This window comes from Lissotriton vulgaris, chromosome 2_1, assembly GCF_964263255.1.
Source record: "Lissotriton vulgaris chromosome 2_1, aLisVul1.2, whole genome shotgun sequence".
NCBI classification, from domain to species: Eukaryota; Metazoa; Chordata; class Amphibia; order Caudata; family Salamandridae; genus Lissotriton; species Lissotriton vulgaris.
In genome coordinates this window covers 284,050,281-284,069,523 of record NC_141687.1, presented here as the reverse complement: position 1 = coordinate 284,069,523, position 19,243 = coordinate 284,050,281, and the positions used below count along the sequence as shown (strand labels likewise).

At 44.9% G+C, this 19,243-nt stretch overlaps 1 protein-coding gene across 1 annotated transcript in view; it reads right to left on the bottom strand.

Annotated features, from left to right (window-relative positions):
• RNFT1 (ring finger protein, transmembrane 1) overlaps positions 1–19,243 on the bottom strand; it is a 259,999-nt gene that overhangs the window by 45,182 nt on the left and 195,574 nt on the right. The window contains exon 6 of the mRNA XM_086954939.1: positions 13,305–13,463. Coding sequence (XP_086811065.1) covers positions 13,305–13,463 — 159 coding nt within the window. The remainder of the gene's footprint in view (positions 1–13,304; positions 13,464–19,243) is intronic.

Genomic DNA, 19,243 nt, shown 5'->3' with positions numbered 1-19,243 from the left:
CAAAAATGTAATGTATGCACCCCCACATGGGAAACTGGATGTTTCCATCTGGCCTAAGATTCCGACCTTGAAAGCAGAGTTCAATAAGATGAGTTGCATAAGAGCTCTATTGTCCCAAAAAGAAGTTGCCCTCACATCTGCTCGTGAAACATTTGTCCTTCACGTGGCTAACACCCGCACAGAGGTGCATACCTTATTAAATACTGATTTGCCCTTGCACTTCAGTGAATTAATTCACACAATCTTCAATGCGTCCTCCACTTCGGGGCTGGCTCACTTTTTTAAAGTTGTAAGCGGGGCGTGGCCAAGATGGCGACCTAACCAGATGCAAGATCGCGTGGCTCCCCGGCCCTGATCCCCAGCTAAGCCCCTAAAAGTTACTTAAAAACCCCCCAACACAGTACCTTTGGCCCGTTGGGTCCAGAACCGGGTCCTGGGTCTGCAACTGTGAAGCGGCGGCGGCACCGGTACCAGGAGACGCTCTTTCCCCTCGAGGCCAGCAGAGCAGGCTAGGGCCGCGGCGACATGGCGGCCTGAGTCGGGGGAGCCGGGACTCCCTGTGCGGCCACCGGTGGGATCCTCGGCGGCAGACGAGCTTGTGAGCGCTGAAACAGGAGGTCCAGCACAGCCGCAGGCGCCGGAACGGCACACAGTATCGCGGCGTGAGCCCGGTTGGTGCAGACAGCAGCAGCACATCAGGTGAGCGCCCGCGATGGGAGGCGCCAAAATCGAGGCCCTGGCTGGATTCAACCGAAGTGCCGGAGACGTGCGGCGAAAAAGTGGAGCAGGCAAGGCGCCCAGGCACAGCAGAGACCCAAGGCACTCCCGGCTGGACGCGGAGAGAGCAGCGGCGCAGGCGACCTCCAGCGTGGGAGAGACTGCGCAGTGTACTGCCTAAGGGAGTGAGAGAGCGGAGAGCGCAAAAATCGAGCTCCCGGCTCCAACAGTGCCGGAAAAGTGAGGCGGAGCAGGCAAGGCGCCCCAGCATAGCAGAGCCCCGCCGCAATACAGACAGGCAGTGGAGAGAGCATCGGCACAGGTGACCTCCAGCACGAGAGAGGCTGAGCAGTGCCCCGCCTAGGAGAGTGAGACACTCGGGGAGCACAGGAATAGAGTTCCCTGCTCCAGGGCCTAAGTAGGCCACACTACCCCTGCGAAGCAGCCAGCATAGCGGCAGCTGCCCCCCAGCGACTTGAGGAGGCCGCATTGGCCCGTTCCGGTCATCGCGGCACAAGGGAGGCACTCAGCGACGGTCATCTGCACACCCGCATGGCATGGAAGGCTACATTGACAGGGGTGGCCAGGCCTCGCAACCGGAATCTCGGCCCAGCACTTGTAGGAAGGAGCAGGTGCGGTACGTGCACGGAGGGTGCCGCTGGGGGGACGCGGGCCCGGTACGGGCCCGTCTTGATCCGCAGAGTCCCCACCGGTAGACCTACTGCAACGCCACAAGGGGAAGTCACGGCACTTACGGGACTCGAGACTGCAGGGCCCGAGCATCACCACAGGCCCCTACAGTGGGGCCGACCTCAGGGTACAAAGATCAAGCCCCGGACTTGGGCATTGGCGCCCCAGAGTGACGAGCCCTGCCGAAGGCCCTGAAGAGCGTTACCTGCGTTGCATCACGACATGAAGATATCCCACGAGACGATAACTAATAGGGGGCCCAATACCGGAAAGGGACACAGCCTGACACTTGCAGTTCCAGCGAGTCACACGCCATGGCGTCTTCAGGTCGCAGAGGTGGCCGCACCATCACCAAAATGTTAACAATTGGCACGCCCAAAGGTGAGAAGGGCCCGTCGCCACCCTCGTCGTCTACAGAGACACTGGGGCAGGAGGACAAAGAAACCTCCATTACCAAAGCTTTCTTGGAGTCCTTATTCAACGCCCTGTGGGACGACTCACCTCTTGAAATCCCAGGCGCCAGACTGGATCTAGAAACTTTCAATAGCAGGTAGAGAGTGCTGGCTCTGCACCAGCACAAGAAACAATGCCATTGTGACATCACTGGTGCTATAAAGCGCCCAGATGTCTGTTTACCATTCATTTTTTCCACACCCCACAGGGCGACAAGAAAATGACAGAGTTGAACTGCACCTTCTCAAATTAATGCCACTGACGTTTTTAAATATTTGTGCTCTACAGACCATCCTTCAGAAAAGGGAGGTGGGCGGGAACAGTCAGAAATCTGCAGGTAGATAAGAGTATCCACGAGAAAACATCATTACCCAAGGTAAGTAACTCCCTCTGAGAGATACTTCTACCTGCAGATTCCTCACCTCTTAAATAGATTCCCAAGCAGCAGCCAATCATGTGGCAGACCTCAATGAATGGTCTGAAGAGAAAATCCTACAGGACTGAGCATGTGAAATGAACATCCTTCCTCACCTCTAAGTCCAAGCAATAAAGTTTAGGAAGGTGTGTAGGAAAGTTTGTGCCACCACCCTATTAATTTCAGCCAAAGGAACGCCCCTTGCCAATCCTGACATCAATGATTTGGCCCTGGTGAAATAGGCCCAGATTTTCTCCATCAGCTACTCTTTAGCAAGGGTGTAGCACATTTTTAATAAACAAAATTAGCCAGCAAGACAAAATTTTCTTCCGAATCACCTTGCCCTTCTTACGGACTGTGCAACCTGATCGTCAGACCTAATTTCCTTATACTGCCTGTGTAATAGCTAACCGCCCTTTTGATGTTCAGTCTATAAGGCCTCTCCACCTCCTTAGTGGGCTACATTTTTAATAAACAAAATTAGCCAGCAAGACAAAATTTTCTTCCGAATCACCTTGCCCTTCTTACGGACTGTGCAACCTGATCGTCAGACCTAATTTCCTTATACTGCCTGTGTAATAGCTAACCGCCCTTTTGATGTTCAGTCTATAAGGCCTCTCCACCTCCTTAGTGGGCTATGGCAGTGGATAGACAGAAAGAAGGGCAAAGGAATGCCCCAGATGGAAAAGTGTTACCACTTTTGGAAGGAAAGCTGCTCTGATTTGAAAAAAATAAACATATTATGGGGAAACACTTGTGAATTGAGAAGGATGCACAGTGCTTGCAGCTCACTGATGAGCCTCACTGAGGTATTTGGTACCAGAAAAACACATTTTAATGTCAACTATTTCAACTGGCACCTCAGAAGGGACTCAAAAGGGGAGCTCATCAAAAACGTCAACACCAAATTCACAATCTATTCTGCATGACGTAAGTCCTTTCAGAAATCTCATGACAATGGGAGATTTAAACCGGGTCGGTCCACCAAGGTCACTTTTAGGTCACAAAAAAGCCTGATGACTTCAACCATGTGTCGCGATGCAGGGACAACAATTTGGGGAGGAGGGATGGCGCATGTGAATCTACAGCACTACATGCCAAGAACAGATGCTTAAAGGGTAAGCAACATAATCCATTTGTGGCATGTGTGCTGTAGATACACATGCTTTGCATAGACTGTAAAGCAGTCCCTCTCCCTAGGTAGTGGTTAACTTGTGTGGACTGCAGTTGTCTGAAAAAGAGTCTTAACTACTACCTGACCAACATTGGCTTGTTGGCGTGCAAATACAGCCATAAAATAATGTTTGGTGAAGGTTTATGAAGTAGATCATGTTGCTGTTTTACAAATATCAGCAATAGAAATGTTTTCATAAAAAAGCCACAGAAACTCTAATTTTCCTAGCGGAGTGTGCTTTTTGTGTAACAGGTTAAAGCCATTTAGCCTATGCATAGCATGTCAGTATGCATTTAACTATCCATCTGAAATGTCTGATTTAGAAATTGCTTTCCCTAAATGAGAAGGTGCAAAGGCAACAAACAATTGTTTAGTTTTTTCTAAATGATTTAGTCCTGTCAATGTAATACATGAATGCTCTTTTTACATCGAAAGTGTGTAATGCTGTTTCTGCAAATGTCAGGTTGTGGGAAAAACACAGGTAAATCAATGGGTTGCTGAATATGAAAACTGGAAACTACTTCTGGTAGAAATTTAGGGTTAGTTCTAAGCGCTACCATATCCTTGTGTAGTCGAAAGAAAGGCTCTTCTACGGTTAATGCCTGAATTTCACTAACTCTTCCAAGAGAAGTAATAGCAATTAAAAAAGCAAATTTCCAAGAAAGATCTTGCAATTGACAGGAATGTAACTGTTGAAAAGGAGGACACAATAATCATATTAGGACAATTTTTAAATTCCATGCTGGGGCAGGTGGAAGTCTAGGGGGAATTAACTTTTAAGTCCCTCCAGGAAAGCTTTTATAACAGGAATTTTAAAAACTGATGTGTTATCTATTCTGGAGATATTCGCAATAGCTGCTGATGTACTCTTATAAAAGTATATGCTAATCCAGCAACTTGTAAATGCAATAGGTATAAAATAAGTCTTTGTACCTTTGCTTGAAGAGGATTACCGTTTTGTTTGTGACAGAATATAACAAAACGTTTCCATTTTGCTGCACATCATTGCATTGTAGTTGGTTTACGAGCTTTTTAAGAATGTTCATCAGTTTTGAGGCAAATTTAAGTATCCAAACTCTAAGACTTCAGGAGCCAAATAGCAAGATTCATTTCTTTGAGATTGGGATGTCTTAATGTAACATGGTTCTGTGTAAGAAGGTCTGGGTTGAGGAAGCTTCTCGTTTGGGATTAGAGATCGTGCCATGAGTGTTGAGAACCACGGTTATTGAGCCGATGTGGGAGCTATTAGTATCATGGTAAGTGATGTTTGCCTGAGTTTCCTGACCATCAATGAAAGTAGTGGGAGAGGTGGAAAAGCGTATGCAAATATCGCTGTATATAGAGCATTGCCTTTGGACTGATGTTGGTGATATCTGCCTAAGAAGTGTGGGCTTTCGAGTTTTCTTTAGTTCCACATAGGTTATCTCTGGAAACTCACATTAGCGAAAGTAAGGTTGAAGAACATTGGGGTGAATTTTCCATTTGTGAACTTGTTGTTGTGATCAGCTTAGAAAGTCTGCAATCTGATTGCTTGTTCCTGGGACATGTTTTGCAAATAGATGAATGTTGTGGTGTATTGCCAACTTCCATATTTTCTGAGCTAAGTGAGATAATATGAAAGAGTGCAAGAGAGCTTTTATTTCTGGTTGCAGAAGGATTTGGCTTTACATTGATAAGTTTGTGAGGTGGAATATTTGGAGGAGTTGTTATGAGTTCCAGACAATAACCATGTTGGGTAATGTCTAAGATACATTGGTCTGGTGAAATGGACTTCCATTTTTGGAAAAATTGCTGAAGATGACCCCCAATTGGTGTTTGGTGTTGTGGGGGAAAGGTAAAGGAGTCATTGTTGGTATTTGAGGAACGTATATTGTTCCCTCTGCCTCTTTCTTTAACATTGTTGAGGTTTGTCGTTGAGTTTTATATTGTGAACCAGAAGTATCTGTGAAATCTGTCCTTGACCCTAGTTTAAAATTGGACCTGCAAAAGGAATCTCTATAGGGGTTTGTTTGTAGAGCTCCCATTGATTTTGCTACCCCTGTGGCCTTTTTCATTTTTTCAAGGACTGTGTCCACCTGGAGGCCAAAGAGATTTTCATTGTCAAATCTGAGATTCAATATGGTCTGTTGTACCTCAGGTTCAAAACCTGTCACCCTTAACCATGTATGTCTTATTAGGACACTAGTATTTATACTCCTAGCAACAGTGGCGGCTGCATCTAATGCACACATAAAAGAGGTGTTGGTGATAAGTTTGCCATCATTAACAATCTCTTGATCTCTTTTTCTGTGCTCGTCTGAGAGATGTTAGAGAAGGCCCTACATGTTGTCTCAGTGGGTCCTGTCGTACTGTGCTTGTAATGCTTGGCTATTAACTACACGCCAATGAATAGCTGCTTGTGCTGCAACATTTGTTAGAAGCATCCATAAGTTTGGATTCCTTTTCTGGTGGGGGTGCTTCTTCAGTTGTTTGTGAGTTCACCCTTTTCCCAGCATTGGATACTACTAAAGAGTCAGGAGTTAAATGACCTCTAATAAAAATGAGGTCTGAAGGTGGTGGCTTGTATTTTTTTTAAATCAAAGCGAGGAGTAATTATTCTTGCTTTAACTGGTTGTTTAAAAATTTCATCAGCATGAAGTGTCATACCTTTTGTTTCAAAGAGGAAATCCACCTCTTTCGAGTCCTTATATAAAGGTATCTGATGGAAAGTAGTTGCTCTGGCTAGAAGATCCTGATAAGCAGATGCATCATCAGGTGGTGATGGATGGCTAGGATATAAATCAGGATCAGTGTCAGCATGAGGATCAATATTTTAATCCTCCTAAGGATCCCCTGGTTGCAGGTCATCTGGGATGTCTTGATGCTCATCTATTGTTGACTGAAGAGACATATTACCAGCCTTAGACTATTGTGGGAATTGAGGTGGTGGGTTGGGTGGTGGAGGTGTGAATTGTGGCACAGGTTAAGAAGGAATGGGAATGCGCAGTGGACTAGTTGCAGCATTTTTTCTTTTCTTCTTTAGGAGTTGAACAGGAACGTTCAAAGCATCCTCAAAACTCAACTGCTTCCTAGGAGTTTGTTGTTTTGGTGGCTGTACCATCATTTTCTTTATTCTAGACTCAATTTGAAGTGTTTTTTGTTTCGGATCAAGCTTTTGGTGAAATTGGCTCCAGGGAGATTTCGGACTGACAAAAAGCATTTCAGTGGAGGAAGCTTGGTCTTTGACGGACAAAGGTTTGACTCAGAAAGAACAAGTCTTTTCTTTGGTGTCAAGTCCGAAGAGTGAGCTGTTTTGGTCTCGGCTAGAAGGGATGCAGAGGCCCCTGCTGTAAGTAGAACTATTCGGAGCAAAGTCGGAGAGCGGGGGTTCCGAGTCTTCTTTTCTGTGGACGCCATGGCTTGTGTGCAGTGGCGGCCCATGAGCAGTTTTCTCAGTGGAGGCTGAGGATTTTGATCTCGAGCAGGGGTTGAAGTACTCCTGGTATGTTGTTTTTGTGCTGCTGAAGAGTGGATTTTCTTGTGCCACTGAAACCTCTTCCTCCTCTCGACCAAAGATGTTGGGGACATCGTCCATTTGCTTGTGCCTCAATCTCCAAGTGTCTTTCTAGACCAAAAAGACTTACAGGATTCACAGGTGTCCTCTCCATGTTTGGGCGAGAGACAGAAGTTGCAAACGGGATGTTGGTCAGTGCGAGGACATTTGGAGTGGCACTTCAGACAGAAACGGAACGGAGTGCGTTCCATTAGCAGGTCATTCTCGATCTGGTTCGAAATAGAGAAGTGTTGCCTGGCGGGACGTGGCCCAAAGGCCAAAGAGACATGTTGAAAACCCTGCTACGAAATCTGGTATGAGATGCATACTATACCTCTCTAATGAATACCATGGAGAGATAATCCCAGACCGAAGGGGAGCTGAAGGAGACTCTAATCAGTGTGCGAGATACTACATCCGAACTAGTCCGCAGAAAAAAGCAATTTGAAGAAGGTGTCGATAAGCATGTGCAGTATTCCCATGAGGAGGAGTCACACAGCCTTGTGACTCGAAGAAAACGTCCTGGAACAAAAACAACTTGTAATTATCCGAGCCCAATACTAGATGGCGGACTTATGCAAATCATGTTTATCTACAGCACATATGCCTCAAACATCTTTTTCCTGTTAGTCTTGAGGTTTTTAGGACTTCTCCGGGGCGGAGAACAGCATAAAAAGACTTGAGGTAGGGTGATGCTAGGGCTTGATCTGTACCTTCTCACCAGGGCGGATATAGACTTCTCCCAAGTTGCCAAAACGGAGTCTAAGAAAACCTCGTTGAAAGGCATCAGCAGTTCAGATGCTTTCACCAAAGGCCGCAACACATCAGTTAAGAGGTTGGATTTGTTCTCCAGCGTTGGCACAGGGTCAGACTGATTTGCATATAGCCATGTCTGAACTAGGGTGGCAGAGTGGGCTAAAGAACGGTGGTGGATTAAACCCAGATCTGGGTGTGAGTGTTTGATTGATTCAAATGCTCCGTCCATCACCACCCCCTTTTGTACCGCTTTTGGCCACCATAAGTGTGGCAGGGTATGCTCAGACGTGAGTCCCTTGCTCACTTTGCCACTGGATTCAAGCAAGCCGGGCTGAAGACGGCTGGAATGCCAGAAACCGGTCCTCGGAAGCTTGTTTCCGGTCCAGGGAAGACATGGCTTGGCAGTTCAGGCTGGACTGTTCCCATGAGGCACAGGGTCAGACTGATTTGCATATAGCCATGTCTGAACTAGGGTGGCAGAGTGGGCTAAAGAATGGTGGTGAATTAAACCCAGATCTTTTGACTGGGTGTGAGTGTTTGATTGATTCAAATGCTCCGTCCATCACCACCCCCTTTTGTACAGCGTTGGCAACAGCAGTTCTACAATCTCTACCACCTTATTAATAAGTGAGTGAAACTAGGCCACCTCAGGAGGCAGACGCCCAGAAGGGAACTACATTCATGACTCTGGAGATGTACTGAGTCCTGTACGGAGTCCTCTCCCAATCCAAAATGTTAGAAAATCCGCCATTTTTGAGGGCGGGGAGGTAATAAATGTGCGCCTCACTACCGTCGTCAAGGCCACGTATATCTAAAATATCAAAATCTTAACCAAAGGAGTCACGCTTAACCTTCCTCCTAGATCGAACGACTAACTCCTGTGATGTTGACATAGACTGATACCTGAGGGACCTGGTGGTACTGAAGGTGCCATAGTCGGCACGAAGAGAGTTGTGATTAGACTCAGTTGCATCACTGGAGAGGGACGCACCACTGACCTACAGCAATGCCAGAATAGTCATGGGGCCAAATGGCATCAGATGAGAATGATCAGGCTGGAAAACTGTCACCAGGAGCATTGGTGGGTGCTTTACGTCTGTCCCGCAACTTGGGCTTTATGCTGGAGGGACATAAACAAAACAAGGAAAGGAGATGAGTGGCTGTCAGGGGCAGGTACTGAGGATCCCCACTAGTGGTGGCCCCCGCCATATACCTCTAATCAGGAACAGAATATCACCCCACTGCATACCTTACACATACCGACAGCATGGGTCACCAGCCCTATAATTGTTGTGGACGGAGAGGGGGGGGGGGGGGGGGGGGAAACACTTCAACTGAGTCATGAACAAAGATTGATTGGGCACAGAGAAATACGCAAGTCACTGATACCACAGTGTCCATGCACCATTACCGGCCAATATCATGACATTCCAGGCAGACAGAACTGCAACTGGATTTATGTGGCACCAAATGTAGTGTTACACAACAGTTGAAAACATCTCCCGGATACAGTCTGGTGCCTGGAGGAATATTCATAAAGGTACAACAAATGACCAACTGTTACATCCTGCTCTTCCTCCCTCTTTGTCCCTCCTTAGTGTTAGTGTCTGCTTGTCTATGTCATGTCTCTGTGATGTCATCCATGATTCTACCTGTTGCTGTTCAAGGGATTTATCAGTTACTTGGAGGCTGAGCAGGAAGTTATCTGCTCCCGGTGGGGTTTCTTATCAGACTACATTTCTACTTTAATGCTGTACATGACCTTCTAATGCCAAGAATAAATATACTACTTGAACATTACAACTAGGACCCATCATCTTTATATTACTGAATGCAACACTGGCGACGAGGTAAAAAAGGACCCATTTAATAGAAAAAGGACTTCATTGAATTTAAAAAGAACATCATTGCAAGCAAAGACAAGAAGAGAAACGTTTAAAATTACTTTCCTGCTTCTGGGTACCCCACAGGTGTCTGAATCCAACCAACAGCCTTCAACCCAGAGCATTATATACGTTTTTCTGAAGACACTTTGCTTCTAATTATCTGCAATAACCTCTAGCACATATCTAAAGGACTACCTTGCCTTCTGCCGGTGAGTCAGCTTACATATGAGTGTTCAGTTCAGTAAATCTTTATTCGATGATTAAAAAACATCATAAAAGCACATATATACAATTTGAAAATACAATTAAATACAATATCTGAACTCAATCTAAAAATTGCCGATACAGCTAAAAGGTTGAAAGAATTTTATCTTAAACATTAACTCAGTCCTCTAGTGTTTCTCAGCTTTACTGAAACCTTAATAAAATTCATAATACAGCATAAAGTGCGCATATCATTTGCTCTTTGTAAAAAGAGCAGGGCAACTTTAGCATGACAGAACTTTGACCGTTTTAGGATATCTACCAAAAATTTCTGTCCGGGCAGCTTATAAAAGGGACACAAAAGTACAAAATGAAGGGTGTCCTGCGGAGACCAATTGTCGCAGCCGCACGCACCCTTCTGCTCAATTGTTGAAGTAAAACCTGGTGGTCAGCCAGTATATTTGGTAATAAATTGAGGCTAAAACGAGACATTAAAAACCGGTCCTGCGAATTGTGCATCAAATACCAATAAGGTTCCATGCCCTCACTATTCTTAATAAGACAATGGGCACTTACTGAGCGTTTAGAAAGTTCCACTCCTGCTCTGCGGGTGGCAAACTGTTCAAGCAGCATTTTTTTAATCTTCAGTTTGTCAAGATTCAATATTGCACTTGGGTTACTGAAAAGATCCTTCTCATCTAAATCCTCTAGGGTGTCCTTGATATATTTTAGCCACGGAATCTGTAGACTTTTATCCCTATTCAGACAATCTCTCATAATTTGTCTGCTTAGGTCTGCCTTGCGGTTTCCCCAGATACTTAACCATGCCATGATTGGTCTACGCTTAACCTGGTCTTCAATGAATGGTCTACCTAATTCTCTATGCACAATTATTGCTGGGGTTCTCTGAGGGATTTTTTAAATTCTTCGTAGGTATTTATCTTCCTCCAGCTGTAACTGCTTGGCATCCACAAAGCCCCACACTTCTGATCCGTACATAGCTTTCGTAATGCTTATAGAGCCCTAAAGGTTCATATGAGTGATTTTTCTCCTGCTGACTGTTCTCGGTGTGCCTGCGTTGCTTGTGCCAACCTCCTGTTTAAAAGGTCTGTTTACATAAGCGCTACTTGGACCGTTGCAACCTGCAATTAAAATTAAAGTGTGCCTGCATCAATCTGCGTAATATATTGAATTAACAATGCTCTTACCTCACAGTGACGGTTGGTACATCCAGAGAGAAGAGGCATTTTTTTAAGAAGTTCCGCATTCTAAAAGTTAACCTGCTCGTGCTCCTCCATGATGTCATCTTTCTTCCTGGAATGCAACTACAAGACTGCAACTCCAGCACTCGTCATCGCGCGAGGTCACACAGCTTGAACTAGCGTAGCTGCCATCTTCATTTCACTTTTGGATGTGTTGTTGCCTGGTACCTTAGCAACATGTTAATTTCGCCTGTATTCACTTTTAGGTTATAGATCTAAGCTATTTCGTGTTCTTTTCTATGTGGATTTGTGAGTGATGGGTTTTGAATTTATTAGTTCTATTAGTGCGTACTTTTATTGGAGCCATCTTTTGGCTCAACCTTCGTTGAGGTGCTCATTCGCTTTAATTTTGGGTAATGATAGGTAGCTATTATGCTTATTGAAGCCATTTTTTTGCTCAACCTCCGTTGAGGTGCTCATTTGGTTTCATTTTGGTGATGTTTTGTAGGTGTTATGCTTATTGGGGTCATTTATGTGCTCAACTGTCTTGAAGTGCTCCAATTTGTTTTCATGCTTAGTGATGATGAGCTAGAGTGATGCTCAAGTTTGATGTTTATTTCTGTTATGAGCCACTTTATAGTGCTCTATTGTTAGAGGTGTTCATGTGCTTACTATTAGAATCCGTTAGGGGCTCAATTTTATTGTCATTTCTGACTAACCACTTATAGTGCTCTATGGTTAGAGGAGTTCATCTATTTACTGTGAGGATCCACATGGCTCAGTTTTACTGGTGATTTTCTGTTACTTACCGTGAGGAGCCGCAGGGGCTCAGTTTTATTCTATTTTTAGCGAAGTCGTAGATTTTGTGTAAAGAGCTGTTTTATTGCCATGAACCACTTTTACTGTGCTCTATTTTTAGAGGCGTTCATGTATTTACTGTGAGGAGTTGGGCTCATTTTTATTGTTGTTTTATTGTCATGAACCACTTTTACCATGCTCTATTTTTAGAGGCGTTCATGTATTTACTGTGAGGAGTTGGGCTCATTTTTATTGTCGTTCTATTGTCATGAACCACTTTTAGTGTGCTCTATTTTTAGAGGCGTGCATGTATTTACTGTGATGAGTTGGGCTCATTTTTATTGTGCTTTATTTTAGAGGAATCAAAAATATTCGAATTTGAGGAGTTGATATTTCATTTTCTATCTACGGTACTGAGCCATAATGAACCTTTGATCATTTGTATTGAGATGTTCAGTTTTCATTTTGTGGATTTGTCATCTTATGGACTTTACCACATTTACTTAAGCTTATATTCTTTTGTTAGCTTACGGTGCTAGTACAACCTTTGGACCTGCCCCCCTTGGTGTTACCTCTTCTTTCCCCCATGTTGAAGAGGGTGTTTATTTCTTGTGCGTTTATGTTCTTTCTTTCTTCTGCCTTTCTGCTTCTGCCATCTTCTATTTTATCTTCTTCATTGTTTCAGTTAAAGGGGGGAGGTGTGTTACATCTTGCTCTTCCTCCCTCTTTGTCCCTCCTTAGTGTTAGTGTCTACTTGTCTATGTCATGTCTCTGATGTCATCCATGATTCTACCTGTTGCTGTTCAAGGGATTTATCAGTTACCTGGAGGCTGAGCAGGAGGTTATCTGCTCCCGGTGGGGTTTCTTATCAGACTTAATTTCTACTTTAATGCTGTACCTGACCTTCTAATCCCAAGAATAAATATACTACTTGAACATTACAACTAGGACCCATCATCTTTATTTTACCGAATGCAACACCAACCAAATACAAACATGATCTAAAACAGCATGCTGAAAAATGTGCAATACAATAACATGTTTTTCATTTGCCCTTGTTTTTGCACATTGAGCTGTTTCATAGCACTACAAATGTATGTAATGAGGCATTTTATTCTCATCAGTGAAATGAAATGTGGAGTTATTAAACAAAATAACTTGGTTTATGTCAACAGTAATTTAATATATAACAAACACTTAGAAGCCTAGTTACTGTATTAAGTAACCCTGCAAATCATGTTCAGCATTGGTGGATGTGCATCCAGGAAAAATAAATACCATGCATCATCCCAGAATGAACAGGGACTTCATTGGGAATGTATACAAATTTGGTAAAAAGTTACATCTTTCTTCCCTTTACATGGTATCTCTACGGCACATAATAATGTAAGACATGTCCTAATGAACAATAACAATGACTAGCTGAAAGACTAAAGGAATACCATCTTCTTCCAAGAAAATATACACAATCACCTACTTTTAGGATGAGGTAGAAGAGAGCCAGTAGTATTCCCAGACTCCATCCAGTAACACTGTCTGCTTCCCTGTAGCCAATCAAGTACCGAAACCACACTGGGACTGGGATAAGGCTCCGATAATACTGCCCAAATTCTTCTAAGAGCATATAGCAGAAGCCCTGGGGAGAAATACAGACTGTTAGTGATTGAGAAAATTAGCTTTAGGATCATTCATCTAAAGACCGTAAAGCTAAACTTATCTCTCGGTCAACTATTTCTTTCAATAATGTTTCACACTATCCACTGCAAAAGATCCATATCATAATTGCCAAACAAGATTGTGTCCATAACTTAGACCTCATTAACGTGGACTGGTCCAATCAGTTCTTGATTCACTTCCTACCCACAATACAATCTTCCCACAATACTGTTACCAGGGCTCATCTCAAATGAGAATATATGTGGCTATAGATGGCGGCAACCGGAACTCTTCAATATCTTCCTTCTTCAATCAACTATCTGCCTCTACCAACATTATCTCTGTAGGCCTTTATTGAAAATGAGTGGTTCTCATCCAGTCCCAACCTCTCTAGACACTGTTAGGTTGTGGAGAATTACCAGAACTCCTCCCTTGATTACCTAGGTCAAAATGGGTAAGTGTGTATATCTGTTCTTTGAGTACTTTCTCTCCCATCTCTAAAACAATCCTTTTTTCCGCTATTACAGGTATGAAACCTTTCTAGGATTCCATTAACCTGACTCCTCTTTCTTCCTCATTAAATGGCAATTGCTAATTCCGTTCATTAAAATTGTGTAGGATCTATCTACCTTAAAGTTTGCATACTAAACTAAAAGAATAACCTTGCTCCCTCTAAAGTTGACATCTACAGCCCCCATCTCCTTTTCCTATATCTTACTCAGGTTATTGAGAAATAGATTTCTTCCCAATTAATTAATCACATCTAAGAGAATTACTTCTGGGTCGCCTGCAACTGCGTTTCAGGGCTAGTCATATTACAGAGTCTGCTACACTGATGGTGATAAATGACACTGTCCACACCTTTAACAAATGCTTCCTTGTCCCATCATCCTTCTGGGTTAAACCGAGATGGACACTGTACACACAATATTCTCATGGGCACTTCGGAAAATAGGATGGGCATGTAGGGAACTAGCTTGAAATGGTTTCAATATTATCACTCTCAGAGCTCTCAGAGTTTAATCTTTCCACACATCTATTTTGGCCCCTTAGGGAACCACTGGGTGAACTTATTAAATATCTTGGCATTTATATTTATCAAAATGCTAGTTATATTCACATCCGCGTCAAATTGTAGTACCCTGGATCCATCTCCAAAATTAAATCTTCCTTTGACTGCTTCTAAAAATGCAGTCCAAGAAAGATTTGCAATGAAAATGCAATTAGTGCCTTGAAGATCGATTTCTTCACCTTACCCCAAACATTTTCACATCTATCATATCATACTGACATCACTACCCAACTGGCGAGTACTGTCAAATGTTTGGATCAAAACCTAAACCTTAAAGGCCGAATACAAACCATTATCTAGTCAGCTGGATAAAAAAAACACTAGGTCACCCCTCAGGATTTGAAGACAGCAGTTGAGGACACAGTAATTTCCCATCATAATTATTGCCCTGCCCCCCTTGCCAACATTCTGAAAAATAAACCTCTTTCAGCGCGGTCTTTCATGCTACATACAGCTTTGTTAAAAATAAAATAAAAAAATTTGAACATATTTGCCCTGTTCATGCTCATCTTAATTGACTCCTTCAGAACTGGATGTCTCGCATACAAAGCTTTAAAGCCTCTAAACCATACACCAAGCACCTCTCCTACATTTGTCTGAAAGTCTCTTATGTTGCAAAGGCAAAACATCTCTTCATTCTCCTTTTTTGGAAGGTCATGCATCTAATGCTCCAATATTCTAGAATGGTCTGCTTCTTCCTTTCAAGAACTCTAGTACCATCTCATAACTTAAATTATTCCTAAAATTGCTCCATGCAACACATTTACATTTAGCCTTTTTAATGTTTCCTGTTTATCTACTGTGTGCTGCTCTTTGTGCTCCAAGTCATAAATGGGATTAGAAGGTGAAGAGGATATCCAAGAAGGAGAAGAGGCTATCTACATATTATGATACACTACCTCACTTATTTTCTTTATGGCTCAGTGAAATTATACTAGAATCATCTCCTACTGGCTAATAGTTTATCAATGCCATGATCCTTCAGACTAGTGGTGGCTGGTTAATTTATAAAGTGGAGCGGGTATCATAAGAAAGTTCAGTTTTCTGGCAAAATAAATTTGCAGCATCTCATCATTAGTTTATTACAAAACGTCTGTCATCAGAACACAAACTATCTCACACACACCTTCGCATGAACACAAACAGATACATAAACAACACCAACATGCTCTCACTCATACACACAACACACAACATGGAAACTGTCCTGGGGTAGTCATCAGCGCACTTTCCTCTGCACATCGCCTCCCATCTTCCAAAACAAATAAACTCGGCACCAGAGTGAGGCTCACACCCTTATGCCCAATCAGAAGTACAGATTGGTCTGAAGGCTGTCCTTTTTCCTTTATCATGCCTTCTGATAGGGCATAAGGTCGAATGACTGATGGGCCCCAATTCACCATTATCTGACATGCTGCTCTGCCTGACGTTAGTGCAGCATGTCAGATATGTATTGCTCCTGTGAAAGGACGGGCTATAACAATGGCGGGAGGCTGATATACAAACCCTCAGGGATTTATACCGAGACGACACGCTCATACCATATGAGTCCCTGGTGGTGGAGATGGGGCTTCCACCTGGGCTGTTTTTTTGGACACTGCTGCCTAGTGGCATAGCTGATCGCTAAATAGGGGGACATGACCACGGAACCCAGCCCACAACTAACAATACAGTATCTACACGTCATGGGGATAGGCAGGTACCTTGTGCGCTGGTTTGCGGCGTCCCTCCAAACACACACAGCAATAAGCCTAGACCCACTCCGCCGCAAATGGGAACTAGATCTGGGGCGGCAGCTGGAGATAATGGGAGAGGATATTGAAAAGCCCAGTGTGCATACCCAGAAACATGAGATGCCACCAAATACAACTATTTATTGTCCCTAGGGCATACCTTTCAACCGAGCTGATTAACAGGTATTTTCACCTCAACGATGCGTGGCGCCCTAGGTGTAGTGAGCAAGGGGCAGGGCTGCTACATATGTTATGGCGTTGTCCTAGGCTGGGTACATACTGGTACACAATCAACAGGCTGTTACAGGGCTGCAATGGCCGCACTATACCATTTGAATGGGCTGTACACCTGCTGCACCACTTCAGAAGGTCTCCTGCGGAAAAGGCGACGTCCCGGTTCCTAGATCTGAGACTAGTGGTTGTGAAGTGTCTCGTAACGAAGAGGTGGAAGGCACAGGACCCCCCCCCCCCACAGTGCGGGCATGGATTTATTCGCTTTTGGCGTGGGCTAGGGCGGAGGGAATCACCATTCTAAGGGAGGAAACACTGGGGCTGTGGAAAGAACCCGTGGCAACCCACTGGGAAGGAATGCTTGGTGTGCTATAACAGCTGGAGAGGGTGGGACTAGGGAGACAACCCGAGAGAACGGATACTGAACTCACAGGTGGGGATGCGCCTTCCACCAACGTCCCGCTGTAATATTCCAATACGGCTTCACAACTTGGTTGAGCTCCTACGCACGAATAGTCGCCGCTAACACACAGTCACAACCACTGAATAAATGATGGACACTGGGAGTGGGTATGGGGAGGGGGTGAGATTTTCTATGTTCTTTTGTATGCCATCTGTTTAAAGGCCCAAGTTGAATGAACTGGAAAGACATTACACACTGTCATGATGCTGATACAATTATTTGTTGGGATCTGGGGATGGGAAAATAAAGAAAAGCAGATACTAGATCATTCTGCCGAGCAGGTGTTGTTGCTTCTCTGGTGATTTTCCATGTGCCACACTTTCTAGCTATCGCCGCCCGGCCTCCGGGATGTGCGCTAAATGGCTGTGTGCTGCTTACATCACGATATCTGCAGGTCATTTATTGATGGCGGGACGGTTGAAACAAATGGCTGTATGTTTTCTAACGCTGCAATAAAAATACAGTTAAAAAAAAAATATGCTGATACAGTGCATATCAAGGTTAAATGCGCTCCGGCATGAGCACCCCCTTCATCAATTATGGAATTATCAGTATGAATGTGAACCTAAAGATAATAAGGGTCCGGATGTTGGTGAATGATCTCATAAACAACTGTATGTTCTCGTGTAAGTTGCCTGTCATGACTATGGAAAAAAAAAAAAAAAAAGGACAGGCTATAACTGCCCAGGCCTGACACATGCGCAATACAGCCCTCTTCGGTTGCAAGGTGATACTGCAGCTTTTACATGTGAAGAAATGTTTGGCGAGATCCTTTCGATACATTTAAAAGCGATAATATTTGAAGAAATAAGCTGCAGGTGCGACATAATTGTGGGGGGTTAAAGCACTTTTGGCCCCTATTGAGAAACCGCCCTGCTTCAAACAGTACCTTCCACTGCATTCCTCTTTCTTACCTTCCTCTGTTTCACAAAACTCCCTCTTATCCACTTTACTCTCCACTTTTGTTTAATCACAAACCATTATGTATATTGACTGCCCTTCTATTGCCACTGTCAACCTATGCTTGCTTTTGTTGTCCAATGCCGGGCATTGGCTGAATGGGTTTCTTTTTCATGAACCTTGTCAGAAAGTCACCTACGGGAGTGGCTTCGGCACAAATGGAGTGAGACGCATCTCCCCAAGTCTCCGCTCCGCTGTATCCTGCAACTGCTTTTATCCACTGCCACCGGGCCTGCCGACTGGGGCAGGGCACTCAACTAACCATGCTGACACAGCGGGAGTAGCCTCTCTAGCGGAAAGCGGCCCACGGGCCTTGAATGAGCGAGCTTCCCGATCGGCAGTGAAGCGGATTCCCCCAGCAGCCATCTTAGGTGGCGATCGCGTCTGAGGCCCGCCGGATGATCATCGGCCCTGCCTCTGAGCCCCGAGAGGGACTGGACTAGGACTACACAGGGGAGCCCCAGGCGCTGTAGCAGATACCCAGCCATTCCGTGCCCCTGAACGCTGTTTGGGGGCCTCTCGACCTTCGGTGATCGTCGGGGTGATCAACAGCTCCCCCGTCACTCCAGCTGCCCGGCCCTGTGGAAAGCCTGGAGAAGCTCTACCCTGTGCCCCGTCGCACCCAGAGGAAAGGTGCTGAGTGTACCCTGCGAGGCAAGACGGCACATCCACCGGTGACTGAGGGCCCTGCTGGTTTTGGTCCCCCAGCCCTACGACATCTGTCCTCCTGAGGCCTACTTGGGGCCTACTGTGCTTCCGCCCCAGCGACATTGCTTGTGGCCTTGGCTCTCAGCTGCGGGGGACACTTTGAGTGAGAGGTCTAGCTGTGAGTGCCCACCTCGCATTGTCCGGCCTGGCTTTGCTGGATTCCCCACCCTGCACTGTCAGAACAAACGCTCAGAGACGATTTTGGTGCTCTTGATCCTCCAGAGGGACCGCAAGAGGATTGGATTGTGGTGAGTGGGGAACAGACGATCTGCCTACGGGGCCCCAAAGAAGGTCCAGAGACTCCTTAATATCCTTGGCTCAACTGTGCCGCCTCCCCTGCTCAACTGTTGCTGCTGGTTCCTGGCTCGGGGCTCATCTGATGTTTAGGACACTGCAACTAGCCGTGGGAGGAGACCCCTCTTATGGGTGTTCAGCACCCATCTTTCCCCCCAGCTAGGGAAAATACCTCTCGCCTTGGGTCATGCTGTTGGGCTCGGGAATACAGGGCCCCTGAAACTTAACTATTCACTGGGGTGCGGAGCACACAAAGATACTGTAGTGCAATACCATGGGACACAGTATATCATTAACTG